Source organism: Fulmarus glacialis, unplaced genomic scaffold (genome assembly GCF_000690835.1).
Source record: "Fulmarus glacialis isolate BGI_N327 unplaced genomic scaffold, ASM69083v1 scaffold25580, whole genome shotgun sequence".
NCBI lineage: Eukaryota > Metazoa > Chordata > Aves > Procellariiformes > Procellariidae > Fulmarus > Fulmarus glacialis.
Genome location: NW_009187535.1, coordinates 17,522 through 29,903, shown reverse-complemented (window position 1 = coordinate 29,903; position 12,382 = coordinate 17,522). Strand labels below are relative to the sequence as shown.

General features: G+C 34.5%; 1 protein-coding gene across 6 annotated transcripts in view; it reads left to right on the top strand.

Annotated features, from left to right (window-relative positions):
* PPP3CB (protein phosphatase 3, catalytic subunit, beta isozyme) overlaps window positions 1-12,129 on the top strand; it is a 30,712-nt gene extending 18,583 nt beyond the window's left edge. For 2 of the 6 annotated variants that reach the window (XM_009575560.1, XM_009575583.1), the window contains 3 exons: window positions 2,075-2,159; window positions 3,055-3,152; window positions 10,427-12,129. In XM_009575560.1, the coding sequence (XP_009573855.1) occupies window positions 2,075-2,159; window positions 3,055-3,152; window positions 10,427-10,605 (362 nt within the window). In that variant the 3' untranslated portion in view covers window positions 10,606-12,129. Of the gene's footprint in view, window positions 1-1,171; window positions 1,183-2,074; window positions 2,160-3,054; window positions 3,153-8,718; window positions 8,749-10,426 lie in introns of all 6 variants that reach the window. The other 4 variants (XM_009575552.1, XM_009575545.1, XM_009575567.1 and 1 more) reach the window with 4 other exon arrangements.
* The last annotated feature ends 253 nt before the right edge of the window (window positions 12,130-12,382 follow it).

Here is a 12,382-nt window from a genome sequence, read left to right as displayed (position 1 = left end):
ACATTAGTGCAGTGCTGCAGCCTGGAGTAATACATTTGGCCTATTGGCTTGGCTGCGTAGCTTCTGGAGGGCTGGGGCAATGAAAGATCATGTTTAAAAAAAAACAAAACAAAACAAAACCCAAACCAAAACAACAACCAAACAAAACCCAAACAAACACCAAAACTATCCAAAACCAGCTTTTCAGCCTGCATGTTATAGCTCTGCAGCAGTGTAGCCCTCAAATAAGTGTGGGTAGGAGGAAAATTGAGGGACTTGTCGGGAAAGATTGATGGTCCCTCATTTAGCCCTAGCCATTTCAAAGTCCCCTTCTCATTCTAGAACCCTATTATTTAATAGTGTTCAAAGAGAGAAAGTAAAAACTTCTAGAACTTTAAAAATTAGAAGTTAAAATTTAAAATAAATTATTTTCAGTAAAAATTGAATGTTTCAGCCTATCCTATTCAAAGTTTTTCCTGAGCCTTCTGGTTTTGTTTTTTTTAATTTGGTGTCTGCAGTTCATTAAAGTTGTTTCTTTGTCTAAAAATGCTTTACTCCTGGCTCTTTCATTTCATTTAAACGGATTGGCAGGTATTTGTCATACCCTGAGATTCTTTCATTGTGTTCATACAAAGGTTGTCTCTTGCTCCCTTTTTTCTTTGTCGCTACTATACATTTTCCTTCTTGTGTGATTTTGTTGTTGGTGTTTGCCCCTATACGCCTTACCTTTTGTATTTTATTCGGTTTGGTGTTCAAGGTGGGAAGTCTACTCACTCTTGTGCAACAGAAGGCCTTGCGTTCTTGCAGCTGTGGTCTGAAAAGGGTGACTCTGTTGTGCTAGAGTGTATGTACTCTCACGTGGAAGCTAAATACTAGTGAGCAGGCATGAAGAAAAGCTTCTTCCACAGCTGCCTGTTTTGAATGCGAGTAGACAAATTTGTGGATATGCAGCTTTTCTCTGCCCACTTCTGTGATCCTCTCTTCCACATTCTTGCAAATTAGTTTGGCAACTTTTTAATGAGTACCTTTCTCCCAGGGTTGAAGAACAATGATATATGGAAGATCTGGAATACCTAACAGAGCTGTCTGAGTTTGTTCACTTTTGGTCCCCTGTGGTTGAATTCAAAGTATGACTGAGTTACTCTTATCTTGGTGTGATTAATAATCTCCTTCCCCAATGGCTGAGGAGAAGTAAGGGGTTTAGTTTTGGTATCTCCTCATCTACCTGTACTGTTTTAGTGGAATTGAGGAGTCAGCAAAAGGAAAGGAGGATGAGGGGAAGGATGACTTTTACTTTCATACATTGAAACAAACCCGCAACACCTAGTGTTGGAGAAAGGAGCTTCCGTTTTTATAATGTCAAGGCAGGCAAAGGTGGCTCTCCTTCCCAATCACAAGCCTCCTTTCAGAGTTTTGTCTTCACTTTTATCTGTCACAAATGGTTTATCTCTGCTCTGTGGAATATGCAGTATTTACTCCAGATCTTTGGTATTTGTAATTTCTGCAAATTATGCAAACCTAAGATGATACAGAACATAGGCTTAGGTGGTAAGGGAGGTAACACTGCAATTCTTTGGCATATTATTTTGTGGGGTTTTTTGTGGGGGTGTGTTTTGGGGAGTTGACATAAAACCAAGCAAACAAACTACTGTTTTCTCTCAGTCAGCTGTGTAAGAATTAGCAACAAATCATCTTTTTTTTGTGGCTTTAATATCTCTTTGGCTTCTATATTGGGCTGCATACTTACATCTTGATATACATAGATGTCAGTGAAGAATTTCAGGTGTAAAATTTAGGCAAAGGAGTTATGATAGTTACTACACTGTAGTGCGGTAATTTAGATGCTTGCTAGCTTTAGGAAATCACTGTGAACGTCCTAAACATTTTTGTGTGTGTTTTGTGGACACAGAGGTGATGGTGGTTTTTGATGGCATTCTGAAGTCATAATTTTATAACTTTGTGCCCTTAAGTGTTTGGGTACTGGCCTCCTGTGAAGAGTACTGAACTTGAACAGTTGTGTTGAATTTGATGCACTTTAAAATGGTGGCTCTGTAAATACTCCTGAGCTTGAGACTCTCTCTTATTCCATTGAAAGTAGGTACAGCTGCCGCACGGAAAGAAATAATCAGAAACAAAATTCGTGCAATTGGCAAGATGGCAAGAGTCTTCTCTGTTCTCAGGTACTTGCATGACTTCTGCATTCCTAAACCCCCTCTTATTATGTATATTAGGAAAACATCTCTGTTCCAGGATAATGGATGCCAAACATTTTTCAGGGAGATCGTTATGCATCAATCTTATTTGGCATATTGATGCACCCCATGGATGTTGGTATGTTTGGTTAAAGAATATTTTTAAGTTATTTTTGAGACATGTTTCAAGAAATTAGAGAACATGATCTTTAGTTTACAAGTTATTTGTCAGCCGTTAACTACAAGTGTTGGAAAGACAATACCAAAATAGAGAGATTGAAATCAAGGGTGTAATGGAGGAGGTCAGGACTGGCTTGGAAAATTTCTGGCATGCCAGAAAGTTGAGGACTAGGGGTTTTTTGTTTCAGTTTTTGTTTGTTTGTTTTCAGCTTTTAAAAAAATACCATTTTCTTGGTATCTAAATCTAGAGATTTCATGATCACATTTACCCAAAATGCATAGTTTTCCACAGACCACAATTGTTCAAAGAGGGATAATTTTTTAAAGTTGGTATTTCCTGAAGCATATTCACTTTGAACAAAATTGTGGACTGTTTTATGGCACTGAGATATGTTCAGTACCTCATAAGGCATTCAGTGCTAATTTCAAAGCTAATGAGTCTGCATGTGAATAATGTGAATAATTGCTCAGAATTTGGTTCAGAAGTAATCAGTGTTTATAACTCCTAGGCAAAGGAAAGACTGGTATGGAATAGAAGTATTTTCTCCTTTCTAGTTGTTTGAATTTGAATTTACATTCAGTCTTGACACACATAAAGCACAGCAAAAATAGGCTCTTCCTCTCCCCATCCCTTATTGTACTTTAATACAAGTTTTCATGAGCGGATATTTAAGGTTTTGTTACTGTTTCTTCCTCACACCAGGGAGGAGAGTGAAAGTGTGCTGACACTCAAGGGTTTGACTCCCACTGGAATGTTACCTAGTGGAGTGTTGGCTGGAGGACGACAGACCCTGCAAAGTGGTAATGATGTTATGCAACTTGCTGTGCCTCAGATGGACTGGGGCACATCTCACTCTTTTGCTAACACTACACATAATGCATGCAGGGAATTTCTTATGCTTTTCAGTTCTTGTCTTAGCGGCTGATACAAGCATAGTGTTATGTGTTAATCAGGCAATGTGAAATGGATACTTAACCAGGGTATAAAACTAAAAGCAAATCAGTTCAGCGGTGTCAGGCCACATTTTTCAGACTTTGAGCTTCCTTAGTTTACAATTTTTCAGGTGGCACAGATGCCAGAAGTGAGGTGACCTTATAGATCTGGTATTAAGGCATTTGATCTTTACAGATAGAAAAATGGCAATGTAATTTTGCATCATTACTTGTCTGCTTTCCATTAAAATGGTTTTATGATAGATGTGTTAGTGTTTTCATTGACAATGTCAAATACTTGTTGATACTAATATTAACAAACAGCTACAGGCTGCAGAGTTCCGTATTACACTCCATTGATAGATTGAAACGTGCTACGTTTTGTACCCTGGTAATTAATGCCAAAGTTTGTTCTCTATGTTGTTTGTCAAATGTTCTATGTATAATTGACCTCCCTGAATTGTCCTTGTAACATGCTGTTTCCTTCCTCTGCAGATGTAGCTGCTTTCTTAGATCTGTCTGTCTCTCTCTAGGTATAGATGTATGTCTGTATAAGTGTTAAAATTAAACCACTATCCCAGACACTTGTCTGTCTCTTGATGTAGAAGCAATGTTGTAGCACCTTGTTTTTGAGGTTTGCTGCATTTGCTGCTGCACATTGTCTGTGCATTTTGAACAATAATGTACTTGAAAAATATTCAGTAATTGTTATAAAATCAGTTGAGAATAAAGGGATTGAATTTAAAACTTGTAAATAAATCAAAATAAAAGGGTGTTATTAAGTGTGCATATATTTTTTTGCATGAAAATAAAAAGAACTCTATACAAAATATACCTGTAATCTGGCTCATTGAATATTTTGTAAAAGGTTTTTCTTCTTTTTTTAGTTTGTTGAATCATTGGATCATATTTTTCACAAGACCCATAAATGATTAACTAGGCTTAGAGAGAATGCTATGAGATTGTACCAAATGTATTAAAAAATGAAGTCAGGTTTCTGTTCACAATGGTGGATAACTAAAATATACCAGTCTGAAACTGGACTTCATATCAGCAGCACTCTTAACATAAATTATTCAAAGACTTTTTATTGGCCATCTTCAGGCTTTAATAGGAAGTATAAAACTATTGTATGGGACCACTGAATTTTATAACTATTGAAAGATTGTGATACATGAATACCACTTTTTACACAGTCTATTTTCCAAGAGTAGCTGCTTTTCTCATTTTGCGATTTAGGCTGTTTATTTGAATTTTTAAAATTTTCTATATAGTTTTTTTAAAGGCTTTCACTACATTTTCTATTAAACTATCAAAGCTGTTTTTTAATAGCTTTGAAACATGAATGTCACATTTTAAGTAATTTTTCAGTGGACATATAATGTCTACAAGTAAGTTTATATGTCCAGTGTGTGTATGTGATTGTTTTGTGAATGTCTATAACAAGAAATGGTGTATGTTTCCTAATCCATCCAACTATTCCAAAAGCATATGTTCTAGTTTTAATTTTCATTGTTTAATAAGATACTTTATTATGCTTAAAAAAATGAGTCTGCATTCCTCTCGCTCATTTAACAGATTTTTATCCATGTTGCATTACAAATATCAGAGAGGATCAAACTGACTAGAAAATTTTTTTAACATGAAACATATGACTTTCTACCATTACTGAAAATGTGGGACATTTGGAAAGTATGCAAAATGCATTTTGGATTTTTGTGGGTGTGTTTTTTTCTTGACTAGAACTTTTGATGGCAATATTCCTTGATGCACTACATTAATATACCTCATTTGTTTTAGTCATGTTGATTGTTCAAAATAATTCATGCCAACTGTTAGTTCTCCTTAGATTGCAGTAACTTCTTTTAACTGATAAGAATTTTATTGGTTCAGTCTTAAAAAAAGTAGAAGTTTTAAAATTATTGTGCTCAGTTGCAAAGCTAGAAGTAAGCCAAAAATAAAATAAAACTTCACTAATTGACGCTTTTCTAAACCATCATGGTATCAGTGAATTAATATTCTTGGCAAAAATATGGTCACTGGTAGTATAGTAGGATTTCTTATGACAAATATTTAATTACTTTTTGAAGTATATTGTACTATGTTGATCAATATACTATCAATAATTTAAACTAGTCTAGATTTGAGAAAATAAAAGAACATAATTGTAGTATTCTTTTGTTTGCTTGAAAATTCACAAAATTGACCAATATGTCATGGGTTTTCCAGGTTTCAGTCTTACAAGTGCTCGTTTTTCAATGGCACATTGAGAAAAGGTCTAGTTGTGCTGGTTGCTATTGAATCTCTAAGAAGCTTTAAAAGCTATAAGAAATTAGTGTGTGTTTCTGCATTTCTCTAGAGAGCTGGGCTGAAATTTTTTTATGAGGGCAAGTACATATATAGACATATATATGTAAGTCACCACTAACGCAATTTTTGCATATATGCCTATTATAATTCTTAATGTCAGTAACATATTCTGTACTAGATCTTAGCAAATACCACTACCGTTCCAGGAATTTGTTCAGCCACACCTGCTATCTTTTGTGAGATACTGGCCATTCTCAGAGGAGAGAAGCTTGTTGGCATTGACATAATGCAGAGTAGGGCACCAAACACATTAGTCAGTCTAATACAACTGCTTCATGGGCAATGCTTGAACAGATTCTTACTGCAAAGATACAAATTCTAACTGTAGCGAAAGGGTTAAACAAAGACAAGTCAGTTAAAAAAGATAATTTTGGAAAAAAGTGCGAAACGACATCCATTCTTCCAGAAGTCAATATATGATTTTTTTTTTTTTTCCCCCAGAAATATATGGATATATTTTTGGAAAACGAATCATAGGTTATTTTTAGATAGCTTTAATGTACTAGGTTAAAACTAGACTTTGGGAAATCATGGCCTTTGTATGTTTCTACATTTTTTTTAATGTAGATTTATGGTTTTTATTATTTATGTTGCTTGCATTATAGTAGCTGAAATATTAAAGACCCTATTACGTACTGTTCTCTAAAATAGCGTTTCCTAGTGACTTATTCTGTGAACTGAATCCAACAAAATTATTTTCCAAATTGAGTCAACATCTATTTAAAAAAAAAAACCAAACACCTAAAAGCTTATTCAACAACATACTAAACACAAGCCTAAATTAATAATTTTAAGTACTTCCATGGACATCAGTTGAACTAGTCAAATACTTCATATCTGTTATTGCTGCCCTTGCTATTAGTCAGAGGGGCACTAAGACAGTTTTTTGGTTTTATTTTGAAAGTTGGCAAGGATTTTGTATCAGATCTGTTCCCTAGGTAAAGCAGGGGAAGAGCTGGAATTGAGGATGGAAATGCCATTGAACCCTGTTGCTTAAAATTTGCTCTCAAGTCAAGAATTTTCTGAGCAAAGACTTCAGGATTACCTGTTACGTTAGTATGATACAGTATTTATTTGAAGTTTATCAGGGTTTACAAAGAATATAGTTTTAGTTTAGATGTACCTGCAAAAGAGAATCCAACAAAATTATTTTCCAAATTGAGTCTGTACAGTGTGTTTTTTTTAAGTGCTTGTATTTTCCAGTCAGTTTGTTCTTTTATGTCAAATTGAAAATTCTCTTTTTCTTAACTGTGATGTATATTCCAAGATCTTTTCGGAATAATAGTACTACAAGTAGAATGAACTAGGAGTAAATTTTGAAATTTGTATTTATGACCAAGCTACATAATTTACAGAGATAAATCAGTATTCGTGATCTTTTCAGGAAAAGATTGAAAACAAAGACTTCACAGGTAACAGGAAATGGTGGAAAGAGGTGGTTTTTTTTACATAGTATTGTATTTGTATGGCAAATTGATTACAGTATGAAAGTATGTATTTGGTGACTTTCTAAAATAATTCTTAAACTAATTTATTTTTACAATTTGAGAAAGTTTCTTTCCTTTAATGTAAACATAAATAACCATCCATTCAAGTGGCTTTTTGATTAATTCTGGGGTTGCCCTTGTCTCTGTAGATTTTAGTGCAGGAAACTTTTTTTTTTTTTGATACCATGGAATGTGCAGTACGTAAAAGTTAAAATGCTGCATGTCCCCTAAGTATTCCACATAATTTTAGTAGCAATTAATGCAAGTATCTAATTTTATTTATTTTTTTAGATTATCTCAGTGGAAATTATAATTTTATGCAACAGTGAGATTAAGGCACAGTGTAGGCAATTGATACGTAACAACATAGTGTAGGCAATTGAAATGTTGTATCTGGTTTTTGTTGGATAGGAAATGAGAAGTAATAAACTTAATTCGCTTTAAAGAATTCTGTTCTGATCGAATGCCATATTTTCTTATATAGCTAGTTTCCCCACATTCGCTTGAATACTCTTATGATTTTTGTTGTTAACAGTATGTATTAAGCACTACACGAGTAGGTGTACCACCATGTATGCTATTTGTTGTTAATATTTGTGAAATTATGGTATTAGAAGCATGGCACATAGTAGGGGAGGTAAAAAGTTGTTACCATTATTGAAACTTAGCTACAGTTTAGTTTGTAGTTAAAAGTGGTTTCTTTAGCAATTCTGCCCTAATAGAAGGTTATTTTGATTTTCATCTAATAACCTTATATTAAAGCTTTGACTTAGAGCTAAAACAATTGGGAAGGATCTTACACCTAAGAAATTACAGCAGGTGTCATGGTTATTTAGTTCAAAAAACAACTAGTACGCTAGATTTTTTTCATAACTCACATTAATTCACCCACCAAGACTATGTTAAATCCAGACCTCTTCCTGCTCTAGACTTTGTTTTTGATTCAGCTAAACAATTTATGAGGCTTTGTAAATGTGACTTGCTAGATTTGTCTCTTACGGTTTAAATTTCACAGTTCAGTTCTCAGAGTTACCCATTTTAGCTTAAAATATGGTGAGAAATTGAAGTACTAGTTAAACTTCAGGGAGCTAAATGTAAAGAGAAAAATAATTTGTTATTAGAACACTGCTAGTGTTATTTTTATAGCATCCTTGCTGGTAATATAATGAAGCTTATTAATGCATTTTAATCTTCAGAAATAGTAGTCTCAAATAGATTTTTAGCGGGTTTTTTAAAATCATACCACAACTTTAACATCAGTTGAAATTTTCTGTTGCTGTTTTAAAAACAAAACAAAACAAAAAACTTACAGAAATGTGTAGTTAATAACATCAGTTAATTAGTGTTGCTTTGATATACTTTTAGTTGATAAATTGTATTAGTTAAAATTTAGGAGAAGTTTCTTAAAACTTAAACTTAAAAACAAGCCCCCAAAACCTTAATTATAATTTTAAATAATTGTAATCTAATCTGGCGTAGCATACTATATTAAATTGATCATTGCCTTTTCTGCTATGCGATATTACACTCTTCATCTTTCTCATTCATTTTGCATGCATCTGCTCACTTCTGTACAGCCACTGTAGAGGCAATTGAGGCTGAAAAAGGTATGATCAGAGTCTTTGCCATTGGCAGAGATCTGTGGTGTCTGGGAGGGAATTCAAAAGTACTCTGTGTGGGTGTGTTTTACTTTCAACTTGCACAAGCAGAGATGAATCAACTCTGTTGATTCATCCCTTTTACATGTAACATTCATTTCTGGCTTTAGGATGATGATGATGATCTTTAATATTTTAGGGAAATTCTTGGGGGGTTTTGGTCTTTTTTTGTTTGTTTTTACAAAATATGCAGTAGGTTGTTGTATAATAGCATGTTGTGATACGTGGTGTTGTCCTGAAGTCCTTAAAAATGGTAGTGTTTAGTGTTTTTTTTCTGCATTCAACTGCAAGGTTTTGTTTGAATGGGGGGGGTTATATGTGGAAGGAGGGCTGTTTATGCATGCCTTTTCTCATAAAGTGTATTTTAATGGCTTTGAACCTATTTTTTTTAAACTTACCATAACACATCTGGTAGTGCAAGATGTATAAATGTAATGTTTTTTCTATAGATTTTGAACATAATTTGTTGACCAAATTTATTTCCAGTATATATGCCATCCTGCCAGTATGAGGCATATTAAATCCCATGGATTATCAGTGCTTCTGTGCTAAATAAGTTGTATATACGTCCTTAGCTAGTGGTATTGAGCAAAACGCCATCAAATGATTTGGTGTTCAGAGTATTCAACATCAGTTTGTTGTCTTTTCAGAGATACTTTAATTTCCTCTTGCTCAATATTTAATGAAGTGAATGGCAAACAGCCTAGCAGCTGAGAGAGCTACCTTTGGGGTTTTTCAGATTTGGTCACAAAGCACCATTTAATGACTGTATTCTTTGTGGTTTTTAATTAAGGAAGTCAGATCTCCAAAAATATAAACAAGTGCCATATTCTGTTCTCACATACACATGCAAGAGGTCCCGTTGTTGTGAGTGGAAAGCTGTACTTAAATCTCCAAAGAATTACTTCATCCCAAAGACTTCAGTCTTGCTATGTGGTCAGCCATTTTCAGGTCTAAATTCAACCACAGACCTCATTCATTAAAATAATCAGTAGCAAAATGATACCTATTTTCTGTACTTATTTTAAATACATTTGTATTTAAATGATACCATTGTTTAACCACCACAGTGCTAACTCAGTGATTGTGGTTGTGTCCATTGCCGTCATCACATGATTAGCACAGAATGTGATCCACATCCCGCAGTTTCGCCTGCATGAAAACTGCGGGATCAGGCCATCGGTGCGTATGCAGGATGTAAATCTACTTTTGTAACCCTCTGCTGCTTTGCCTCTTCTGCCCTTGCTGTGCTGCGTGGATCTTACTGGCATTCCACCGAAGAGAAGGGGGATGCTAAGATAAGCCTGACGCACTGGGCAGCAAAAGCAGTGGAGGTGATGGTCAGCCATGCCAGGGACACGCAGAAGCAATCAAGTGGGCTTAAACCCCTTGATTCCTACTTGCAGAATATTTGCCATACTTTGTTCTTTTTGTTACAAACTGAAATCACGATTGCCGTTGAACATTTCAGGAGAGCAGGTTAGAGAAGCTTTTACTAATACAGATGCAGAGCCATAAGTTTCTTTGGCTGATTTCTTACCTGTTTTTAAACATCATTTGTTAGAAAAAGTATATGCTTTCAACTTATTTTTCCATTACTGACATATCAAATTTGCATTTTGTTAAGCAATACGAGGATTCTCTCCGCAACATAAAATCTGCAGTTTTGAAGAAGCAAAAGGTTTGGATAGGATCAATGAGAGAATGCCACCAAGAAAAGATGCTCTTCAGCAAGATGGTATTAATACTATAAACACAACAAATGCCAATGGAAACAATGGAACTGGCAACAACAATGCACAGTGACCACGTCAGCTTCTGGTTTACTCACTCATGTCTTGCCTGAGAATTCCTAGATTACTGCTTTTTGATGTGACAACAGATGAAGTAGCCAGGGGGATCGCCTGAAGTGACTACTTAACATGAGGTGGAAAACCATCTGACTTGATCCCGCTGAAGAAAGACCATCATGCTTTTGGGACAACAGCCCCTCTCTTTACGTGGTGACCCGACCTCCTGGGAGCGTGCCTCACCTTTTTACACAAAGTCTATCACTGGCTGCTGGAGCTTCAGAAGAGATCTGGGGAAAGAATCGGGCTGTTATCACTAAAGCACGTCTAGACTAGCGTCTTATGCTTATCGTTGTCAACAGTTTTAAGTTTACAAACGGGATTTTTCTTTCAGTAGAGGTAGTTTGTTTGTTTGTTTTTTTAAATCAGACTTTCAAATACAACCCTAAGAGCTAACTATTTATTAATGGACATCGGTTTCATGAAATGTCTTTAAAACAATAGATTAGAATGGTCTTAAAATATCTGAGGCTGCAAAAACTGTATTTTAAATAGACAGAGAAAATGCCAAAAAAAAAAAATCTCAGTTGGTCATTCTGTAAAATGCTGACCTCAGGTTTACTCCTTAGATGTTGCTAATTCTATATTGTATTCACTGTATTTTTTAGTTACAGCTTATCAGAAGATTTCTATGTAGGAATGTTTATTACTTGAACACAGATTTAAAAAAAATATTTAATTTAGAAACTTTTTTGCCCAGCTTTTTCAAGACTCTTCCCTACCTTGAATTTTAAAAAAAAATGATTATATATACTAATTTTAAAAGTAAGAAAAATATGGAAGTGTTAATTTTAAGGTACTTTTAATTGAACTTTGTACATTGTTTAAGTAAATTTTGATTCATATCAAGTCTGTAAAGCTTGGCATTGTATTTTGTGTATGCATGTTTTCATTTTGCAAATATTTAATATATAGACCTATGATGTACATCTATAGGTTTCCTAGATGTTATGGGTACTTTTAGTTTATTGTGAGTATTACGGTTGCATAAATAGCTAATAATCACTGGGCTGAATAGCTGCGAGCTTTTTATTATTTTTAAATCTGTAAAGGAAACTGAAACTGTATTGGACATACTTTTTGTTTAGGCAAAGCAGCACGTAAGAAATTGCTCTGTTCAACTGCTAAGGCATTAGTGAAAGTGTAAACTTGAGACTGCATGTATTTTGGTATCTACAGGACTGCTTGGTTAAAATAAAAATTGAAGCCCTGTGCTAATTTGTTCACAAATAATGGACTGTACTGATTGCCACTGTACTTTGTTATATATTTTGACATTTGCTACATGTCCTTCTCATCCCCTGGAACACAACTTGAAACTTATGTCACTAGAGTTCATCTCCCCTTTTTTTTTTTTGTTTGCCATGAAGTACAATCTGTACATACCCCTAAGTTGGAAATTTTATGCATGTTCTGAACTATTCAAGTATTTTATAAACAGTAGCACACAATAAATTTTGTGCATGGGCTGCGGCTCCTATCATTGTGTATTGGTTTTATTTGGCGTACGTAGGTCTAATCTGACTTTGAAAATTGTTTAGAAATACTCTTCAAAATTGAAGCTGTTGGAAAAAAATAACCTAAAAGGTCAGATTTAACTTGCAGAGAACTAGTTTAATGTAAATGCTATTTAATTTAACTGTTATTGCTGCTGCTTTTTTTGCTTTTGAGTTCTCTCTCATAAATAAAGTACTTAGATATTTTCTGTCCGCTAAACTGGACATCCGTTGTTG